This window comes from Oxyura jamaicensis, chromosome 3, assembly GCF_011077185.1.
Source record: "Oxyura jamaicensis isolate SHBP4307 breed ruddy duck chromosome 3, BPBGC_Ojam_1.0, whole genome shotgun sequence".
NCBI classification, from domain to species: Eukaryota; Metazoa; Chordata; class Aves; order Anseriformes; family Anatidae; genus Oxyura; species Oxyura jamaicensis.
In genome coordinates, this window is record NC_048895.1 from 54,916,167 (window position 1) to 54,939,625 (window position 23,459).

General features: G+C 39.1%; 1 protein-coding gene across 4 annotated transcripts in view; it reads left to right on the plus strand.

Moving 5' to 3' along the window:
• SYNJ2 (synaptojanin 2) overlaps positions 1-23,459 on the plus strand; it is a 64,926-nt gene that overhangs the window by 2,836 nt on the left and 38,631 nt on the right. For 3 of the 4 annotated variants that reach the window (XM_035323240.1, XM_035323241.1, XM_035323239.1), the window contains exons 3-5: positions 5,355-5,441; positions 14,091-14,361; positions 16,520-16,745. In XM_035323240.1, coding sequence (XP_035179131.1) covers positions 5,355-5,441; positions 14,091-14,361; positions 16,520-16,745 — 584 coding nt within the window. The remainder of the gene's footprint in view (positions 1-5,354; positions 5,442-14,090; positions 14,362-16,519; positions 16,746-23,459) is intronic. The other variant, XM_035323242.1, reaches the window with a different exon arrangement.

Sequence of the window (23,459 nt, forward strand, 5' to 3'; positions counted from 1 at the left end):
GTAGAAATAATCTACTTGACAGAAGCTTTGCCTCTCTTGGTTACACTGTCAATGTTTCTGTGTTAATATATGTGATATATAACAGGAACCACATGGTCAGGTTCTAGGGAAATGACCTAGGGACTTACCTCTATGTTCTTGACTGCCTGCAGACCACAGGAGTGGCCAGTACAAACCTGGTGGTTTTTGTTGTTGTTGTTGTTGTTGTTTGTTAAATCCTTTCTTCTTTGGCTGTGAATAAATATATTCATATACACGTATGAAAACATAATCCCTTACTAGAAACGGTGTTTTCAATCTAATATAGAAAGCCGGTGAACTGACCTTTCCAAAATGCCACAGTTTTGATTTGTTTGCAATGTTTTCAAGCAGACAAAAATACACTTTCTAGGAAATATCTATGGTAAATGTATTGCTTAACATTTTGAATATCCAGGCTCTCTTAACTGTAACTCTGCCCACAGACTTCTTCCCAACCCTGTATTGCTTAGTGTATATGCTATTACATAATCCAGCCTGACTTGCACGGTGCCTGCCTAGCTTGGATTGGATGTGATTGGGAAGACTTCAGCAATGAAAGATTATGAACGTAAATGAAAATACAGCAAAGTGCTTTGGGTTTGTCTGAGGATGGCAGAAAACAGGAGCTGGAAGCAAGTTAATTATCTGAACTCACATAACCCCAGACGTTGGATGTATTTCTAGGTTATGATACTGGACAAAGTAACTTTTTTTTTTTTCCTAAGTGTTTTTGTGTATGAAATTTGTTTGATTATGAATTTATTCATTCTCATAAAAAATCACACCTCTGGCAGCAAAATGCTGAAAGAAGCACAAATAAAGGAAACAAGCTCCTTGACACCCCTGTCACGTCAATCCAATTGGGCTCTACAAATACTTACAAACACTCCAGAATATGTATGCATGGCTGTAACTACAGCTAAGCAGGTGTCTAAATATTTCCAGAGTCAGGCTAAAGAACAAGGGGAGAGCCAGCATCTGTAAACCAGTCCCAGGCTTTTTTTTTTTATTAAAGAGATCTTTCTATGGTTTTATCTGGAAGTTGTAGGTGCTCCTGTGTCTGTCCTTAATGTTAGGCTTGGGCTGGTGGTACCTTTCTGCCCCCTTCCTACAGTCACAGAGCTTTCTGGGCACCGTGTCTGCGAGCCCTGGTGGTTCCTGCTGAAGCCTGGGAGATCAGCCCTAAGGAAGGGCTGGATAAAGGAAACTGCATATGCCCAGCCAGTTCCTGCTAGCCATTAAATCGAATTTGCAGCCTGTCTGAGCGGGAAGTCACACTTGGATAGCAGGTACATGTCTTCCCATGGTGTTTTACTTTGGCTCTGAAACATTTTACGCTTGGAAAAAGGTCACTTTCAGTTGAGTTTATTATAGCTTGTTTTTATTGAATTATTGTGCACCTTTTGTTTTGCAAGTTAATAATTTCACCTAAGATGCTAACCTTATATATAATTTACATCAGGAGATTTTAAATAATTAACATTAAAAAAGCGCTTGAGGAATGTACACAGTGTGCAGTTCTCTAACGCTGTTATGAACACACAATGCAGTTGTAATTAGTGCAGAAGGGTGGGTACTCAATTATATGTTTAGTGCAAGGAAAGATTGCTAAAAAGTATTAGTGGGAAGCTTTTAGTGAAGTTTGGTAATTACCAGGTGTACTCTGTAGTACCTGAAGCCATTATTAAGCAATAAACAAATGCACCATTTATTTGGAAAACTCAACTTGCCGTCCAAGCAGACATCTTCATGGTGAATTTCAATAACTTCTGTAGCACCTACTTCCATTAACAATATATATATATATATATATTTCCATCTTTCTTGTTTGATAAAGGAAGGATATTACCTGTGAGTAGAATGTAGGTAGACCTACATTATTCATCCTAGGTTTTTAGGCAGACAGCACTCCTTGTCTGCATTTCAGGGCTTTTGTGAAAGCCCTTACAGAATGAAAACTCTGACAATGGAAACTTCAACAGAAAAACACATAAATATTTTTTTTGTTACTGATTAGAAAAGAGCTTTGTCTTTGGACATACCCAGCTGTGAAACGTTGTCACTAAGGCTGTATTTACAATATTGTTCAGCCTTGTCCAATATGCTTTATATTCTCCTTTTGTGTCAACAATCCTTTCTGTAGTATTTTTTCCCCTTAACTCTGCTCTTTGTTCAGTGGAGGCAGTAGCACATAGGCTAGCTTTGTTCTGTTCCTAGTCACTCGCTTTCTGATGCTGTCTCTATTGTCCTAGCTTTGCTTGCAGATAGTCTAGGAGATGCTTAAGGCCAGGTTTTGGTGAAACTTCAGATTTCTTTAAGAAATTTTAAAGATTTTTAAATAGCTCTTTTTAGTAATAAACCATGAAATTGGCTCAAGCCATGTACAGTGTCCTTTAAAGTCAGGCTTTGCTCATCCTTTCAGTGTGTCATTTTTTATAGTGGTTTTTGGGGATTCACCCTCCTCCTCCCTCCAAAAAATGAAGATGGGCGGGGATACGTGTGGATCCATCTAGGGCTCCCCAGCGCTTAGACGGAAGGCACTGTGTTCTTACCTGCCTACCACGAGGGCATGCAGTGAGATGGGGCCGAGCTGGGGGGCACGAGGCAGGAATGAGCCCCCCAGGCCTCGAGGGGCCATTTTGGAGGTTGTGCCGGGGGGGTACCGTGCCTGACCCCTGCTGCGCGAGGCCTGGGGCCTGGCAGAAGGGCAGTGATCAAAGTGCATCTCGGGACTTTGTGCAGCACCTGGGTGTATAATGGGACCGGAGTCTTCAGTTTCTATAACAGATTTTTTTTTTTTTTTTTTCCACACAAAAGTTTGGTCTCTGCACAGTAACATACTGTGGGCTGTCTGCTTGCTGGGTGAGGCCTGAGGAGTACACTGTTCTCCAGGGGGCACGTGGAGGTGGTCAGGGGAAGAAGATCCCCTTGTCCCTTCTTTGGTTTCTGAATCCAAATTGTTTCAGGGAGCAAAATAAACCCCAGAATAAATAACAGGACCTGCCACATGGTAGAAATTTTACTGAGTTTTTAGCCAGCCAGAAAGAGAGGCAGCAGAGCCCAGAGCTTTGTGTTAGGAGCCGGCTCCTCTCTTTCAAGCAGCTCCTCTGGTACTGATGCCCTGACCGATGCTGCTGGGCTGGTAAATCCTCTTTTAACTGGTCTGCCCAGGACACAGCCTGTTTCTGTACTGCTGTCGGCAAAACCTGGTTGTTTGTTTGTCTGCTCTTGGAGAAGTGCCGTGCCAAGAGCTGATGTGCGTGTGATGCTGCTGGCTTGACCAAGGAAACTTTGGTGGCTTCTGTACATGCCAGTGTCAGGTGCTTCTTGCCATTAGCTGCATGACTTCTGTGTTGCTTATTTCCACAAATTCTGTTCTTTTGGATCATGTGGTTACCAGGCATGTTAATGGCCAGCTTTCCAACTCGTAATTTTATTTTGAAGAGTATTGCTGTGCTTTCAAGATGTCTCTTAAATGCTTTCAGGTTGTGCCTAGCCTGCAAGTTTGCAAGGTCCTGCATCAGTAGATCTAAATCTCTCACTATTTCTGTCATTCCCTATTTCTTCCTAAAGGTGGAATGTTTCGAGCAAGAATTTAGTGTATGCTTTTTCTTTTTTCTTTCAAACTATAGAGTTTCAAAGAGGAGAACAAATTTAAGAAAAATATCAGTATCTTTTTGCTGCTTTTTTTCTAGTTACTGAATATGAGAGAGAGAGAGAGATTACTTTTTTAACCTCCTTTTGTCTTTTTATTTAATACATAAGGAAGGCCTGACAATCTTTTTTATATTTTGATGAGACACTCTATCTCAACTGTTTTTGCAGAAGTTCTGTCTGAAGAGAGCTTTCAGGGTCTCAACTCTTAAGAGATGCTCTTACCGAATATTTAAACTGTTGCTATCCTCTCCAGAGGTTTACATTAAACAATAAAAATCCATTTATTTGCTTCCTGTTGCTTATATTTTACTTCACTGGTGTGTGTGGTATCAACATTTTGCTGGGTTTGTGTGATTCACTCAGTGTTTGTAAGAAAGCAAAATAGATTGTGAAAGTCTGGTGGCAAAAATAAAATTGAGAAAAGAATTAACAACTCTTCCTTATTCAACACAGATGCAAAACCAGAGACAAATGTGTTTTGATTTCCTTTGGGGGTTGCCTCTACTAAGGACTTTACAGGAATTGTGCAAGTGGAAGCGTCCTTGCCTTCACTTCAAAATGTCAGAGAGAGATGAGATACTTACTTCTTTTCCATGCTTCTCACCGAGCTACTTGCCTCTTGACGTTTATAAAGAAAAGTCTGCTTCTTTGTTTGCTGTCATCCACTGTGAGCAGTTCAGCTTTTCATTTACCAGCCAGGGGGTTTTATTTTTTTTTAACTGCTGAAGTTTGCAAGAAGCATAGGATTTTAAAGTGTTAGCTAACCTCTGAAGGAACCATGTTTCTGTTTATTTGCAGTCAAGAAGTAAATGGACGTTTGAGGGTCACAGTCTTGTTTTACCCATTCATGAGGCTAAATTTGCTCCTCATTAGGAAATATATACAAAATGCGGGCTTATTGGTTCAGGAAGCACTTTATTTTTGCCTTAAGTACCAGTGTACAAGCTTGGGCCATGTTCTAGATTAATAGTCAGTCAATCTAAGTGTTCAGCTCTTGACCACTGAAGTCAATTATTGCAGAAATACACAAATCTTACAACAGCAATTGATCCTCTAATTTTATTTATTTATTTTTAAACAGTTCCTATTTGATTGAGATATATGTTTAGTTCCTCTTGAAATCAACATCCAATTTGCCTATATCAAATTATGTTATCTTGCATAAAAGATTCTGATTCTGTTTGAAATTATGCTGTGAGAATCTGGAAACAGAAACCATCCCTTTTTGTACATCTCAGGAAAAGATATATTATATTTTAATTTATGGCCAGACAATTTTTTGTTGTTGCTCTTGCTTTTGAACAGTGTAAAGTTTAAATATACGTATACATTCCTTTACACGTTCTGAAACTAGTGTGGCATCTGCTAACATCTCCACTGCAGAATTAGGGCATTACTAATAATTGTGTCCTGGAAAGGTAGTGCGTGCCCTTCTTTTTTCTAGGTTGGTGGGAGGAGAAGCTATACATTTCTGTCCCATTGCTTTTTAATGTTCTTAAACATTAAACAAGAACACATGCTGTGTTCTTACAGCATTTTAACCCTATCTATGTAATTTTGTTTTCTGACTGAGATCAGCTGGGATGGACTGGTGTACACTATAGCAATCTAGAAATTTGATAAGGACCAGAACGACCAGAACACTAAGGTTTGCTGTCTTTTGTTTTCTATTTCAGCTCCAGAAGAAAAGGATGCAATTAAAGGACAATATGAAAAACTCATGGATGCTTATGGCTGTTTAGGAGAGCTTCAGCTTAAATGTGGTAAGTGACCATCTGTATGACTAGGATTATAAAAATGTCCAGACAATGCTGGCACGCTGTAGCACCAAATGGCTAAAGTTGTCCAGTTCCTTAACATTTCAAAGCTAATTGCAGCTTGTTATGTGTAGTCTGGAAGAGATCTACTTTTTTTTCTATGCTGTGCCAAAAGCATACTGCCAAGTGATAGTCTAAGCATTTTTGGATTTTTTTTTTTTTGCTTTTGTTTTGACTGAAATTCTTTGCTGCCTCAAAATATTTTTTTTTTTTTTTTTTTTACTGCAATCATCCAAGGCAAACTCTGATTTTTCACTTTTTTTTTTTTTGAAGGATCATATTTAGACAGTGATTAATCATTGCCATCTGAAACTGCAGATTCCTAGTCTTTGCTATAATGCCCAATTGCCTTTAATTGTGTAATTCACATGGAAAAAGATTTGCAGAAGCAGTCCTTGAACTTCAATGAGTAAGGAATAGTAAAGAATAGTAAGGAATGTTTATTGTTATTACTTTATTTTTCTGTACAGTTTGGGAATCTTGATTTAGCAAAGGATTTGCTATTACACTGCCTACAGGAATTTTAATGGAAATAGCATGTTTTAGGCACAGGACTGCAGTCAGTGATTCGAAGGTAATAGTACCTTGCACAGCAGACATCAAGTCTACTGATGAAAAGGATGCATTAGAACAAAAGGTTAGTGGTATTAAAACATGGTATAGTTCAAAGTTTTTCTGTGTTCATTAAGGAAAGCTGTATAAGACGATCTCGTGGTCTTAGAGTAAACCTTAATTTTGACTTGGCAGAATGACAAGACTGATTTTTATATAACTTAGTGCTTAATCAAGGGATCTGCCGAAGGCAATGGTGGTGTAAGCACTGGCTTATTTAGACCGGTACATGTAAGTGTATCTTTTTATAGCTTAGCTACCATCTTATGGCTCAAGGAATATGATGCAAGATTGATCTGAAGAGGTGGCTGCAGTCTGAAAGATTTCTGTGTTGTAATTTCAAACTCAAGGCCCGTCTAGTCTTTTAAATGAACGTGGGCTTTTTGTTTTGTTTCTTGTGGAATTAATTAGGCAGTTCTATGGAGATGTGTATCAATTTGTTAATGCAATTAAAAATGGAGGATTTGTGTTTGTTTTTTCTTGGCACTTGGACCTGTTTTTCTTCATAGGAGTCTAATTAATCCTGTTGTAATAGCAAAGGAATGCAGCTATTGAAGTCAAGCTCTTCAAGATATAAATGAGAGTAGTTTCTTGTACGTGATGGGAACTAAATATATCTGGTTTTAGTCTTCATATTAGAATAAATTATTTCAGTTGGGGTATGAAATATACTCAGCCTTATCTTTTCTTCTTTTCTCCTTCTATTTCTGTGTTGCCATGACCTTACTTCTTTTTGAACAACACCTGCTTAACTTCAGCGCCTGTGAAGTGTGAGATTTTTCTTCTCTGAGCTCTGTCACTGTACCTTTGTCTTGTCCTACTGTGAAATTACAAGTCCTGATACAGGACTTCCTTTGGAAAGGATTGTTTAAAATTGTATTGGTAATTGGATTGAAAAACAAAGTTTACTGCTGGAGGTCACCTCCTAATTTTGACTGAGTGAAAAGTCAGGAGGGTCATGCTGTAATGGTAAGCAAAGGTAAGCAAACATTTTCAGCTGCTGAACATGTTTAAAAAAGCAAAGATGACTGCCTGCCTGCTATTTGACCAGTAAAGAAGTAGCCCAATTTTTTCATAGTCTCGGTTAGTTTTTCCATCTTGCTCGTAAGTATACGCCATCCCTTTAGTTGTTGCTTACATAAAAGACTAATGCTACCAAAAATGTATGTAATATAACTTTTTGCTTTCTTAGGTAATGTATTCTATGCAAACAAGGGCATAATTGGCCAGCTCTTCACTGACCATCAGTTAGCAGATACACTTTGTTCAGAAGTATCACTAGTGGTTTTTTTACAGCTGGAAACCTGCAGATCACAAGTGCTAAATTAACTGAAAATATTTGTATAAGTACATTCCACAGGGATATTAAAAGAGCGTATTTGTAGAGCAGAAGGGGAGACTTTTTCAAGACATGAAAGATGTCTGTGAGCACTTCAATTAATCTGTAAATATCGCTACTTAGGAATCCAAATAAATCACATTGTATGCTTGCCAGAATAGATCATTCTTTTCACGAGAAAGGAGATGAAATATGTGAAGCTGACTCACAAAGTTAATGTTTCCCAGCAGTGATAACATTCACTTCTATGTACTTATGTCTGTTAACATGACTCACTAAGTTCTTCTGCTTTCTTTTGTGAGATGGATGGCAGCAGGATGAATTGTACAGTGTTTCAGAGCTGTATCTCAGCCAAGATTTTGCTGCCAAAGAAGATCTTGCAGTGGCAAATACATTTTAAGCAAAGCGTTAAGAGCTGACTTTGCAGCATTTGGTTTAAACGCTGTGATGGCAGGAAGGGGTACATACATAAAGTAGTATTTTGACAACATCATCATGTAGGCTGCTTAGTTTAATACAGCTGCTGTATTTGGGGAGGCGCTCTGAATTAACTGACTGTATATACTCTTGCTTTTGTGCATACAACATGTTTGATGGTCTAAGGGAAGAATTCTCAAAGGCAAAAAGGACAACGAAGTACCTGTTTTCTATTCCTCTTGATCATTTCCTAATAAATAATTTTATTTAGGAGAGGGGGAAAGAGCGTCTTTGAGGCTAAAACTGTAGTATGGAAAATCTTGGTTCTTTTTATGATTCTGCTCTAGATTTCCTCAGAGATTTTCAGCCTGTTGCTTAGAATCAGATTCTCTGCTTCACTCTGTGGCTAATTTTGAAGGGAGATGAGAGGCGTAAATACCTTTGAAAACTGTTTTTCAGTGGACTATAAAGTGAAGTGGAGATAAGTGGGGAGTGAAGATGAAATGCAGTGGAAATGGAACATGCTGAGGGAACATAAGGAAATGGCATGACTGTTGGAATGGAGAAGGAATAAAAATTGGAGTGGATTCATTTATAAAAGGAAAAGGCAGTCGACTGAAATATTCACAGTTAAAAAGGACAAAATAAGAATTGAATATTGCCTTTTCACTGTAGCTCATAACGGGCAGCTCTGAAGTTATCCCATAAACTGCAGGGGAAACAATTGTCTGGAGTCATGTAGACAGGTTAAATACAGAAACTGCAGCTTATTATTGTAGGTGTGACGTACCAGAACTGCATTTCCTGTGGCAGGCTTGCTGAACTTCCATTAAGGCAGTTGGCTTCACAAGAGCTTTTAGAAAAGAAGAAAGGATACAAGTTATTTTCGTCTTGTTTCTCTGCCAAATATTCTCCTTCTTCTGCCTCCCTTGCGCAACCCAATAAAAGGGCATTCAGTACGTATTGCTGTGAACAATACGTTTCTAACATTTCTTTGAAAGGGTTCTTTGCAGATGATAATGGTGATTTACAGCTGTAACGGGGCAAAATAATGAGCTTGGTCACAATAAACGAACATTTATATCCATGTATCTGAGATCAAAATTGGTCCATAAATAAGTTTTAAACAATTTTTTTTTTCTTCATCACTTTCAGTGGATCTTGCTTTTTCACAGGTGTATTGCTATGGAAAGAATGGGCAGTAAGGAGCACTTCACTTCTTGCTCTGGTATTTTTCAGAGATTTCTTTAAAACATTCAAGATAGTATCCCAAGGAAATGAGAGACATTTCTACACTTGTGATCTTCGGTTGCAATTCTTATGTTCCTAAATCACTTTCATCTATGTGAAAGTTTGGGGAAGCTAATAAAAAGTAGGACTGTACATTAAATTACTTGTAAAAGGTGGTTTTTTTTTGTTTGTTTGTTTTGTTTTTTTTAAAGAAAAGATACTTGGTTTCTAAGGTGAGGACATAGTGAAGAGTCTGCAGCTGATACAGCTGATATGGTTGTTGGTACAAAGTCAAGAGTAGGAGCCACACCTGGAGCCTTGATCACTTCACAGGAAAAGAGTTTTCTGGGATGCTTTTCATTGACCTTATTGGTGGTCCCATTTATTGTGCACTTTGCAACTGTCAGCTGAATGCAGCATGCTTTCTGCTACCGTACAGCACGTTGACATCAAGGAAAAATTACCATAATTTTCCTCCCAGTATACTTAGTTACTTTTTTTGTGATAACAGTTGTGGGCTTCTGTTTTAAGAAATAAGACTGGAGTTTGGTCTGTCTCCTAGTCCAGATATTCAGGGAGCTCCTGGGAGTAGGAAGCCTTGGTTTCCCCCTCTATTTTTTTTTTTTTAATCCATTTAGCTATTGAGGTTTTGGACAGAACAAACATAAATACCCTGAATATTGTTTAACTCCTTTCAAAGGTTGTAGTCCCATAATGTGCTTCATAATGCTGCTGCCAAGTGGATTGGACTGGACTGTATGAAGTATTTTGGTGTTAGTATGGGACTTCAAGTGCTACTTGTGTAAGAACAGTTTCACTGGAAACTTAAGTAATATTTACTTTTATAGCTGCAGTTTTGAAGAAGTTAAGGCTGCAGGAATTAATGGAATAGTCTTGGCTGTTTTAAGGGGAAATACCTTCTAGCTTTAAGGAATGTCTGGGTATTTCATTTTTATTAAAACTGTGATAATTTTAATATTTTTTTAAATTAAAATTGTGATATTTTCAGAGTTAGCTCAGCAAAACCAATTCTTTTTAAAAATCCTCTCTTTCTCTGCTGTGGCCTCACAAATCCTTATACCGTAGGAAATTTCAAGATTTTTTGTGGGGGAGGGTTTAGTAAGCCAGGAATGCAACTTCTTGCATTCTTTTGTGAGATTTACTGGATAATAAAAATGAATTGTGTAGGAACTAAAAGAATTTTTCAGTAAATTCCTGTCAGCTAAAAATGTTATTTTCCCTTCATTGAATGAACAATTACCAAAGAACCTAGCATGTGCAATTCTTAGAAAATCAATTTTATTTTGCTTCTTATAAAAGTTACTTACACAGGTAGCAGCGTCTGTCCTGGTTGGAGCAATTTCCCCCTGTAAATTCAAGTGCATTTAGCTAGGGTTGTGGTTGTTACTTCTGTTTCAATGTTAAGTAATCATTTTTCAACAGGAAATATTATGGCCTGTTGATGTTTACATACCAGAAAAGAAACCACGTTGACTTTTTAAAGTTTAAATTTAGATGTTGGTTTGTTTGTTTGTTTTATGATATCCTCAATGATAATCCGACTTTCAGTGAGTAACACATAAGCAGATGCATTTGTCCTATGCCTGGTAATGTTAGGTTTCTGCCATACAAGGTACTGTTTGGATATGTAACACTTCTGTTTTTGCTTTGGAATAGCATTTTCAAGCTGAGAAAACGCCTAAGCTAAAACATGAATGGCCATAGCTTGGTTATCATTTCTATCATAAACTTGTCCAATGCCGTTATCAGTATATTTAAAAACATTGGAAGCCTGGGTCAAAAGGAGAGACATGGGGAAAGACTGTGAGAAAAAATATTTGGGACTGAAAGAAGAGACCCCCATGTGTAAACTGAGGTGCTGGAAAGGAAGGAGGCACCGGGGAAAGCTGTATTTTGCTGTGTATGGCTGCGTAACTTAGTGGTAAGTAATTTTTTAGGTTTTAATGGAGACGTGGTTAGAAGATGGATAGCTGAATAGTGTTTTGGTAGCACTGATTTTGCCCTGTTATGCTTAGGGAATGTGAAAGGTTGACCAGAGCTCTGTCTCTGCTCAAGGCCCTGTGGCTACATCTAAGCAGTGAATGAAGAAGGAGCAGGGTACGGGCTTGAGCACTCTCAGCAGGATGTTGGGATGAGGATGTTCCCTACACCAAGGGTAGCACACCCATCAGGTCAGGCCCTTCCTCACCCGGACAGTGCAGGGAGCGCCTCGGCTGATTCCCAGGGATGCTGGGATGAAGGTGGTATCAGGAGAGGGGGCTTGAGCCTCTTCCGAGGCTCATTCAGAGACATTTGTGTTAGGCTGGGGCTGTGATGTTGTAGGGTTTTTGCATTCTGGCTGTCGTATAAGCATATCCTGAGTGGTTTAAGCAAATCAAAGGAGTTGAAGTAGATCTGAACACCACCTCAGCTCACGGAGCAATCTAGGAGGACAGAGCAGGCTAGCTTTATTGTAGCTTAAATCCATTTGGCTCATTTCCTTCCACTTTTTCTCCCTTTGTCCTTTTTACCCCATTTTATTTTAATGTCCTAGGTTTTAAGTGTGAGACATAATACTGCACTCCTTTGCCAGCCTGTCGCTGTTCTAATATGTCATGAAAAGTAGGTGAAGGATGAAGGCTTCTCCATAATTTGCTACTCCTTTCCAAGTCCTGCAGATGGAGTTACTCTGTGGATGTGAGGGGCTACTGCACGGTGGCAGGAAAGACTGTCACAGCCTCAGGAAGCTGCCAGTCTCCTCATGCATCGGGGACAATGCAGCAGCTCCTTAGCTGTGATTTCTATTTTTGAGCTCAGTAGCTAGTGGTTTGGGGGAGGAGAGATGCTGGACCTCTGCATGCGTAAATGTGATTCCCTTTTTGAGAGTGAGTAAATAATTGGAGGAGGTAGTGAAAAGAGTCTAGTCTCTGCCATGGATTAGCAAGCTTTGAGGTAAGGCAATGCTATGTATAGATTTGATCATCTTTTCAATCATGCTGTGCTTTTTTCCTACACTGCCTTCCTAAACTAAGGAATTGCTTTGTTTAGACCCAGTTATTTCCCTCTGGTTACAAACTCCTTGAAGGACAGAACCACAGATAATGAGCCCACCAGTACTAAGTTTTAGTACTTATTGGCTATTTTAATGTTGACTTTTCCACTCATTCTCTTCTGAATCCTCTAGAAAAGGTCGCTGAAGCCAATCAAGTGCTTGTAATCTTTGTCTCAGCATCCCAGCCAGACAGCTCTTCAGGTCTGATCCTAGTGGTTTTCTGTCCCTGAAGCTGACCGATAGTAAAGCATATTAATAGCGTTTCTATACATTTTTTCCAAATTTCCATGAGCTGAGTTGGAGCTGATGAGTATTGCAGGGTTTCACCAAAGTCACAAAAGCTATTTGCTGTCCTGCAAGAGATGGTATGAAGATATGAGCTAACGCCGTGATAACAGATGTAGTCATCAACTTAATCCATTGTAATTATGTGCATTCATATGCAAAGGAGGAAAAAACTATCAGGTTATAAGTACTTCGAACCCTCTACTACTGTGTCATCTAGAAAGGTCTAGACATGCTTTAAAATCCTGAGGAAGGAGAATACAGCAAACCCTTGTTCAGAAAGAAATGTGGTGAACAAAGCCTTTTGATAAACACCACCTACACTGGGCTGTATGCAAAACCGAAGTCAGCAGAACAGAATGAATAAGGTCTAACCTCCCACCCTGTCCTGCCGTCCCAGTCCCATGTGCCTACACAAATATTCTGGCCCTGCTGAAAGCCACCCCGACTTCAGTTTCTGCGGCCAACCTGTGATCTGGAAGCAAGGGCTCCCCTGCTGACGTTTCACAAACAAACTAGTTGTTGCGTGAGAGCTGGTCTGTGGTTTTGGACTTTTTCCACTGTGGAGTGTTGAAAAGCAGTCCTACAAAGTGTGCCCTTAGGGCACAGTGACAGGCTATTGGCAGGTCAGGCCTCGTTTCTGCTTTGGTAAAGCAATACTCCTAGTATTGCTCACTCCTAGCTTTTCCTACTAACTGGAATGTGTAGGATGGCATTGTCTTTGTACCAGACCAGTTCAAGTGTATCACAGAATGGTTTGGGTTGGAAGGGAACTTAACAATCAGCTAATTCCAGCCCCCTTGGCATGGGGAGACTGGGGGAAGAATCCAATAATTTTTTCCAAGTAAAACTAGTGTTGTAAGAAGAATTGTTCTGCTGCTTCTTAATTACTCTGTCATTTCAGGGAGAATGAACAGAGGTTGAAATCCCTCAGTGTACTAGGAGTCTGATGGTGGTGGTGTTCCCAAGCTTCAAAATTTCTCTTTTAGTTTTGGGGCTCTGGAGTTCACCTGCTTTGTGATTTCATGCTTTCCTTCACAACCGAGAGAGCTAGAATTGTTTCTAATGATACTTGAGGTTGTCATCTAATTGCATACACTCTGCTTTGTGACACAAAAAAATAAAATCTCAAGAACTGATAATACTGAAACTTTTTGAGTGGCTGAACACAGCCGGATTCAGAGGAAAGCAGTAAGAAATTCAAGTGCTTGCTATCTTTAAAATTCAGAAGTCAATTGAAAGATACATAGGGAGGTTCACACTTTATCTCATAATTGATCAGAGTTCTTATCTTTTCCTTGAATCAAATCCAGTGAAAATTGTACGTTCTCCAGGGGGTCAAATCTGATTTTGAGTAGTGATCTAATACAGAGCTCACCCTAAGTGGGGAAAAATGCACTCTAATTACAGCAAAGGATAGAAATGTAAAAATATGTGGATTATTATGCAAAATTTCTCACTTACCTGCAGTCAAAAGGAACTCAGAAATGTAAATGAGCATTGGTGATGTGCTTGTGGTTTGTGTTTTTTTTTTTTCTTTTTCCTGAAGCAGAGATACTGTCCTCTGCTGGAGCCCTGTCAGCATTACATATGACAGGACTGATTGGAAACGACAAAGCCTGTGTCCTCCTGTAACCCTTCTGTAACTATCGCCTTCTAGGTAACACTCGGCTGCACTTTCTGGTCCTGGTGACAGGCTGTACGTCGGTGGGAAAAATCCTGGACGCTGAAGTTTACAAAATTACTGCAACAGATTTCTGTCCTCTCCAGGAAGAAACAAAGGAAGAGGAGCGTGTTACTGCCTTGAAGAAAATACTGAACTCTGGGATGTTCTATTTCTCCTGGCCTAATGCAGGCTCAAACTTTGACCTGACTGTGCGAGCTCAGAAGCAGGGTGATAACCACTATGAATCTGGTAACTCGTTCTTCTGGTTAGTACTGCATGTTTGTACCAAGGTCTTCTGTCAGCCCCATCTGTATGTTGTTGGTCAGATATCCTCAGAGAGAAATGAACATGTGTATTCCAGGTGTGCCACCTTCCGTTTCATTGTCATGTCACTTTACAGGGCCTGTGGCCATACTGAATTCAAAAAAAGTAGCTTCCATTTAATTAAAATTAATCTGACAGTGAAATGCAATTCTAATAATGCAGTTTTTGTGTTTTTTAAGAAGGAAACGCAAGGTTTCTTGTTCACAGTGCAGAAGTGTTTCTCTATGTGTTATGAATAGTTTCCTTTGTGGTAATAATTTGCTATAAAAGTTATCTAACAGTAACCTGCACTCGAACCATTCATAAATCACATCATCTGTAGACATATATATATTTTTAATACTTTTTAAAAGTGTGTGAGTTTAAAGTCTGCATTTCAGTCTTTCAATAATGTGCCCTAGTTTTATGTTGAAAGCATCAATATTAATATGTTTGCAGCTCAGTGTAAGTGTGTGTTACACAGAAGGAAACTCCAGTGATCCACTGCTTTACAATTCTTACTTCTTGTATTTCTTGTAAATACTAGTTGAGTGGAAAGGAAAACACAACTGCTGGGTTTTGTCTCTGTTAGGTGGGTTCCCCGTTAATGTAGTTCAGTTTGCTTGCTTTACAAGTTCTGGCAGGTTTGTTTGTTTGTTTTAAACACAAAGGTACTCAGGAAACATAGCTGTACTGGAAACAAATGGGTGCTGTATGGTATAGGTGGGAAATAACTGCCAAAGTTTAACATGGGTGTACTGCTAGGATGCGTGGTATGTCTTGTGGCCTAAAGTAGGTGAATATTAAATTGTCCAAAAAGTTCATAATGGGTGATAAATAAACATGAGAGGAGCAGTTCAGTCAGGCTAAATAGTCTTTCAGCCTTTCTCTTACAAATGGTAAGATACAGAGTTTTGAGTTTCACTCAGAAGGGAGATAAATAAAACTTGCTTTCATCTGTGCTAATTACACATTCCTCTCAAAAAGTGCTCTAAGCATGTCAAGTCTGACACGTGGCACAAATGAGCAAGTTCCAGTGTAGAATCTCCTAAGGTGACAATGTCTCTTAATAAAAAAGCAATTCTTTTACCTGTCCCATCTTTTAAAATGTTTCATCTTGGAATATAAGTATTTGAACTTTTCTTTGTTGACTAATCTAGCAGTACCCTGTGAAGAGGTTCCACTTTGCTGTGTGTTGTAGAGCAAATGTCACATTTAGGGCAAAAAAGATGTTCCAAAGAAAATTGATTGTGAGGCATTTACGTGATATGAGGAATGTTAAACTGAGCAGCAGATTCTTGGAAGAGGCAAACAGTAGGATAATATGACGAAAAGCTTCAGACAACCATAATTATAAGCAACGCAACCTGTCTGTTAAATGAATTGCAACAACAAAAAAAATCTACTGGAATTTGTCTGAGTCCTCACTGGGACTTGCTCTTTGAATAGAGCTAGGAAAAGGGGTTGGAAGAGATACCAAAAATAGTTTTAGAGTTGCTTTTTTTAGTTAGTTATTTAGTTTAAAAATGTAAGATTGACTTGCACCTTTTCAGAGAGATTCTGTACTCTAGAAGAACAATTCTTCAGGGGTTTTCCAAAGATATAATAATTCTTGTATAGATCTGCTGTTGAGCAACAAACAAGCATAAGGGATTTTTTTGACCCTCATCAGTGATTAAAGTCACATTTTGAAAAACGAGATGAGGAATAAGTCGTAATAGAAGAGACCAGCATCACTGTTAACCAGCATGATAGGTTTCCTGGGTTGTTGATTTTAAAATAAATTGAAGGTTAAAACAGACGTTCTTCTTAATTTCAATAGCACTTTTTGTGACATCTGCAGTTAAAAGAGGCAAAGTTTGCATAAGCTGAATTATAAGGCAGAGGGGCGAGGAGAGCAGTTTGGCAGTAGCTGAGCTATTAAAATTTGACACACTTTTTTCATTGTAGCAGTTCACAAACATTTCCAACTGATATTTCCTCATTTCAGATAGGGTATAACTACAACAGAAAAAGGATCACAGAAGCTTGCTTAAATTAATGATTGTTGCGGGATGGGGTCCATGCCTGTCGGTCTTACTTTATTGAGTATGCCATATGTGTGTTGTTGAATTTTACAGGAACCAGCTACTGCATGTCCCCTTCAAACACTACCAGGTGAACTGCTCTGACTGGTTGCTGAAAGTGATCTGTGGTGTAGTGGACATTCGCACTGTTTACGCTTCCCACAAGAAGGCAAAAGCCTGCCTTATCTCCCGGATCAGCTGTGAGCGAGCTGGTGCCCGGTTTCATATTCGAGGGGTTAATGATGATGGACATGTGTCTAACTTCGTTGAGACAGAGCAGGTAAGCAAATGTATCCGATAGCCTTGAATAATTCACTCCACTCTAGTTTAGCTGGGACAAGGTTTCCAACAAGAATTAAAGGAGTTCAGCATTTTTTTCCCCCAAGAATATTTAAAATATTATTGCACAACAGATCTATTTATGCCCATTAAGCATTTATTTGCAATCTGTTCTTTTTCTGTATTTCTGGCCTTTCCGTGCACAGTGTTTTCATTCATACTTCTGATTTTTTCCTGAATGTGAAAGTCACGGCCATTTGATACTGTGGTGAAACATAAACATGGGTTTTTGAACTACTCAGAGAGCTGTGGGTGTTCATTCATGTGAAACCAACATGTGTAACAGGAAGGTTCTTGATTACAAGAGACCTGCTTAGAAGTATCAGTCATGAGGCCCCTGTGTTAAACAAATGGGTGTTTTAAAAGCTATTCCAGAATAAGCATCATGCTTTTATACATTCTGTGTATGTTTTAAAGTATTGTTTTACGAAAATTCATCATGTTTGCCATTCTAGAGAACAATGGAGAAATGTTCTCCCACTGCTCATATATATCATACTAGGCAGGAGAAAGCTGCCCAGAGAAGGAACTGCAGTCGTTAGGAGTAAAGTCATCTTTGGCCAGTAAAGAAAACAGAAAAAAACACAATCTTCTCACGGTCAGGCAAATTCCAGTGCAACTAATTTTGGAATGGTCTTTGCTTTATATGCTCCTTTAATTTGTGGGTCAGTGGTATGGTGCAGGATTTGTAAATTTTTGGTAGAAACCTTATTTCCAGTTGCGACTGAAATATATGGGTGAAATACATTCAGCAGGCTCACTTGATTGACAAAGCAAAGCAAAATAACAGAGGGTGTTGGTTTTACTGTACATGGTTTAGCTTTCTACTTTGAAAATGAACAAAAAGCGCTGGACCCTGAAGAATCTGAAATCTTTTGTGCCAGCTGAAATGAGTGGTTTCCTTTTTGAATAGACACAGAAATTACTAGCAGTCAGAGCCATCATACTTAATATACAGAAATAGATGTCTCCTTAAATGGAATAGATAAATGGCTGGTAGGAGTCCCAAACAAAGGGCAAGAACCCGTTCATAAAATTTAGTTGTTTCCAGTGTCTTCTGGGCAGCTCTACAAAACTGTGTATGTAGGATAAAATATTTTTCTCTATGTATGTGTCTGTATACGCACGTACAGGTACAATTGAAGTAGATTACTTAGGAGAGGCTGGTGAAACCTCTCTACATGACCCAGTTGAGTGTGACATAGAGATCCTTAAGCTAGCTGTGCCTTTACTTGTTCCAGGAGAGTTAGAGCTGTGTCACTGTAGGACTGTCTGATAGCTGAGGGTGATGACCTGCCTCCAAAGTGTCCCTCCTGGAGCACTAGTGTTTCCTCATGGTATTGAGTGTAGCAGCTCACTCAGTTCTGTCATTTATATATTCCTTCTTTTCCTGCTTTGCCTGCATTTTCAGTAGGCTGGCCTGGCTGCTTTCTACTTAGTGTTTGGGCTTCCATGACTTGTGCTTGTTGGATGCCAAACTCTCCCCTGCAGCGTTTGGGTCTCTAATGTCAGCCAGGGAATTCTCTGCTAACAATTCTCTTTTGTGCCTCTGCTCCAAAGAAACTTCAAGTTGACTCCTGCAGCATCCACATCTTTCTAGAAAGTCATTTCAAAACACATTGGGAGATGCAGATACGTCTGCTCACCAAAAAGTGGAATTTTCCTCTAGGACTTGGAAATGAAAAAAAGGACATGTGCCATTTTAACTAATAACTTGGTACAGTCTGCTATTTTAGTTGAGTGCCTTCTCACGAGCATTAGTGCAAAGTATGCTACTCAGGATCTGAAGCATGTTCTCTCACTGAAATGCAAAGGAAAGAAATGTTAAAGCAGGTTGTCGGCTTTCTTCCAAGTCAGTCTCACATTTGTGGCCCTACAGTTAACAGTTGTCTAATTATAGGAAGTACTTCTGCAATCCTGCTCACTGGTTGGGTCAAAAGTTGCTCATTCTATTGAGTTACATTCTTGGAGTACATTATGTTGCAAATGATTAGCATGAAAAGTAACTTGGCCTCTGCATCACAGCAGAAACCCTGAGGATTGGCTCCTGGTGAAAGGCAAAACAGCACTTGGTTGCTAATGCTTCCCTTTGCTGGGGCTGGGTCAAATTCTTCACGGGAGCTGCTGTGCTTTGTTCCAGTTCAGCCAGGAGCTGCTGTGAGGTGGGAGGGCTGAAGGCTTTTGAGTGTTGCAATTGGTTAAGAAAAAGAGCAAAAGTGAAATGGTTGTAGGGTGAACGGCCCGAGTAGGTTGAAAATTATAACAAGGCTTTGCAATTTTAAGGGATTGGTGGTTTTTTTTTTCCTTGTTTTTTTTTTTTTTTTTTTTTTTTTTTTTTTGTTGTTTTTAAAGAAGAAAATAAGTTTGCTGTTGCTAGTGGTGATAAACACTAGCTCTACCAAACTAAGTGTCCTAAGAAAGCAAAGCTGGGCTAACCACTGGGATGCCTGAGATCTAGTTCAAGCTGGCACCCACTTAGCTGAGGAAGGAAGAGTCCTAGAATAAACTCTCTCCTACTTTCATAGTAGACTACTGACTAATCGCCTATGAGGTAATATCTTGGCTGAATAACATTTTGTTTCCATTTGCTGCAGCCTCTACAGTATAATGGCATGCTGGCTGTGTGCTTTCATGGATAAATAGCACCCTAGGATTTTGAAAAGCCAGGACTTTTTCCCCCTTTATAGGAATTACTTCTAACATTTAGCTGTTTTTAGAAGAGGGAGAAACAATTAGTCTTATCTCCAGGCAGCTCTTTTATGCATGGATGGTATGCTTTTGTCTCCCACTGAGTTAGCCTTGTGGCATTTTAGTTCTGCAATGAGTCATTTTTTTTTTGTGGGCTCACTTAACTGCTGTGACTCAGAGTGTTTGAGAAGAAGGGGGAAAAAGTTAAATATCTCACTTCACTTTTCTTTTGCTTTTCAAAATAAAACGCCAAAACAAAGAAAACCAACAACCCTCGACCAGTGGATCTCTTGGATATTTGATCATTTGGCTTGCTTCTTTGCAAAGAAAAAAGAAAGGAAAAAAATGTAGGAAAGACAAAAATAAAACATGAAGGGGAAAAAAAAAAGGAGGGCTTTTTTGAAATCTCTGTAATATGTACTTCCAGTTTTGTTGCCAGTATTTCGAAAGGGCTGCCATTCTACTACAAAGTGCAGTGTTGCAGATAATCCTCAAGTAAAGTTTTAAAAGCAGTCAGTTTCCCAGTGATAACTTAAAAAAATAAATTTTTGCTTTGTTCATGTTTGAGAGGTGTCCGCTGACAACAAAGTCTTCTTTGCCAAGAGTTCTCCTTTCCCATCACGTCCCTTATCAATCTGTTGAGTTGAGGCTGTATCACATTCTTTGAATTCTTCTCTGCTGATAACGTTGAGAAGAAGACATGCTTTCCTCATTTAGTTTTGTGCCTGTCACTGTTTACGTTTCATCTCCTTCCCCAGTTATCCTCCAAAGAGTAGGGGTAAACTCTTAATATCTTAGCATATGACGTAAGGGGAACAACTCGAATTTAACAAAGATTAATGAATGGTTTCATTTGTTCTCCCCTTCATGGAACTGTTTGATGAAGCATTTAAAATGGAAACCTTGACAGACATCAAAAAGAAATGCCATGAATTTGGATTAACCTTCCCTTTGTACCAGTTTGAGAAAAAATGTTGGACACTGATGAAGAAAAATGATCCCTATTTCACAATAACTCTTAGACCATGTTGGATAGCTCTCCAGGAGAGGAATGGATGCAATCGTGGTTAATTTATTTTCTGGATACTGTCTTACTGTGGCCCCAGGCAGGACAAAGAGGATTATTTTGGCAAGTATATCACTGGATCCTGTGGTCTGAGTTAAAGGGACTCATGGAGAGGTATGTTTAGGCCATCTGTTATCCATGCACTTTGTGAGTTTTGAGGCAGAGCTGGAGATCTCAGAAAAGCCATGCAAGTATGTGTTTTGTCTGTGTCCCTTTAATATGTGATGAATTCTGCCACTGGAAGTTGTGACTGGATAATTATTTCCTTCTAATGAAGCTGAGTGAGAGATAGAGGTTGGTAAATAAATTATCCTGAGCAATGAATAGGAGCAGCACACTGGGATTAGAACAGCTAGATGAAATAGATGTTTGCTTCTTGGTCAAATCCAATAAGCAGTACCTGTACATGAAGTATGAGTTTTCACTGTGTACCAGCAGAGGTGCTTGGATCAGAGGAATGAGGTCTGCCCCTATGCAACTGAATATAAAGGGTGAGAAACTTGTCCTCCTGAGTCGTCAGCACCCTTTAGAGTCAGAGGAAGAAACCACAAAAAGAATCTAAGATGGCAGGAGTCAAAAGAAACACATGGCAATTTCTAACACCACAGGTCAGAGGACAGGAAATTCATCATCAGGGCAAAGAGGTCCTCCACATGGGTTAAGCATCCAGTTGCTATTATGTTGTCTGATTGGAAACTGCAGGAAACGTGTCTGAAAATCCATCCAGCTAAATGGATTGGATTGTTCTGTGGCCCAGGCCCTTTGAGATCAATGAAGCAGTCCTTCAATGTTTTGAGGATTTGATGGGAATGAACATTCTCCCTGGGACCGGTAGGCAACAGCTTGCTGTCATTTTGGAGGTAAGACTAAAAGTAAGACTCCACAACTGGGTAGTTCGTTGAAGCCTGAGGACAAAGGCGTAAATTTAGCAATATGTATCAACCCTAATGACAAAGTGTTGTCCAAAACGTAGGTGATTGTTGTTGAATGGTTAGAGGAAAACCCGTGTGATCTTCTTGGATGTATTTTATGTCTGTGACTTAAGGAAGATAGAGGACAGGATAATTCTGGAAATAAACTGTTGTTTAAGAAGGAATAGTTTATTTCCTTAAAGCACTGTTCATTTTTTTATGTATTGCCTTAGAATAAGAGAAATGGATCTGCTGGGGCACAGGACAATAAAGCCAAAACTAGAACGACAAAAAATGCTGGACAGATATGTGCTTGTAGAAAACATGACATTGTGAATGATCAAGGGTTGGAAGAATAAGATAAAATAAATTCTGTACTTGACAATGCATAAATGCTAGAATTGCATAAGCAACAAAGTTGGAATCTTTTACTTCTAAGTGTAACTTCAACCTGGATGTGTTATCAGTGCTAATTCAAGAGTTTGAAAAAGTGTGTTTTATTATAGTGTATATAGGTGTTAAGACAATGTCTGTTCCTGAACTGGGAAGCCTTCTTAGTCTCAGTCTTTGAACCTGCTCAGTTAGGACGTCTGCTGGAAGGACGGTTCTTGCCACTGTCATTGTTAGGGTCAAGGGGCACGCATCGCAGAACGCAGTGTCAAGATCAGGGGTCATGTTCCTTGTAGTGATGAATGAAGGATAATGGATATTGCTGAAATTCAGGAAAGGTTTGCACAGTTGTAATGCCTAATAAAATGTTTACAGTCTGTTTAAGAAGGGATGACTTGTAAAAATGGTGTTACCCTCCCACTCATTAAAAAAATACTAGGTCTTTTTCCAACTCACTGGCAGCTTTGAAGAAAATAATTTTGGATTCATCTGGGTCACGAGAATGAGGTGAGAGAATTGTGAAAGACCACAGAATTACTCCAGAGAACAGAATAAAGAGTCCTGGGAAAAAAAAAAAAAGAAAAAAAAAAAGAAAAAAAAAAAAGAGGCCATGCTCCCAGTTCAAAAACCTCATCTGAATTTCTACATGTTAATGTGCATAAATATATCCATTTTTTAGAAATGCCTTATCATGGGGGAGTTCTATATTAGACCTCATCCTGACAGAGGACTTCACATCCATCACATTAAGTTGCGGGCATCATGTTTTTACGTGACAGAAGTGATCCACACATAGATTGAATATTTTTTTTCAGTTCTCCAGTGGACAGCTTAATAGAGCGGAAAACAGAAGAGGTAATGGGTGAGAAACAGTTAACAGAAAACATGAATAATAATAGAAACAAACATCTGTTAGATCTGACAATGTTGAATCACTGGTAAATGGAACTATGAGCAGAATATAAATTCTATTAATGCAGAAAAGCAGAAATGTTTGGTCAGTATTTTTCTTCTGCATTTGGCATAAAGAAGGCAGGATATGTACTCATGGTCTATAAACTGTGATGAAATACTTGCCATTTAAAATATAGCTCAGGAAGATGTTAAACTTCAGGTATTAAAATTAGAATTATTATTTTAATCAGTAGGTCTAGAGAATTTGCAGCTGAGACTTTAAAAAGAGCTGGCCAAAGAGATATTTGAGCTGTCAAGTTTTCAGTTAGTTATGGAAACTGCGATGCTCCAGAAGATTGTAAGGAAACTGATCCTCTGTGGTAAGCTGTTTGAGTGACCAGATTGTACTTTGTGTGAAGCTTTGTCTGTAGTCATCATCATCAAGTGTTGAGATTTTGTTTCTACTCATCACTAAGGTGATGATTGTCAAATTTTGAAGTGAGCCGGTCTTATCTCTTCTTTGTATAGATTCAAGACCAGATCCTTGCTTAGTATGAGTCAGGAAAATGCTGGGGCTGTCAGCAGAGTGACATAAATTTGCTTTACCTTAGAGTTGTCTCCTGAGGGTCCCTGACTGTGCATGAAAAGATGATTCAGTGTTTAGAAGTCACTGACTCACCTTATGACAGCCTGTTGCAGTGAGGAA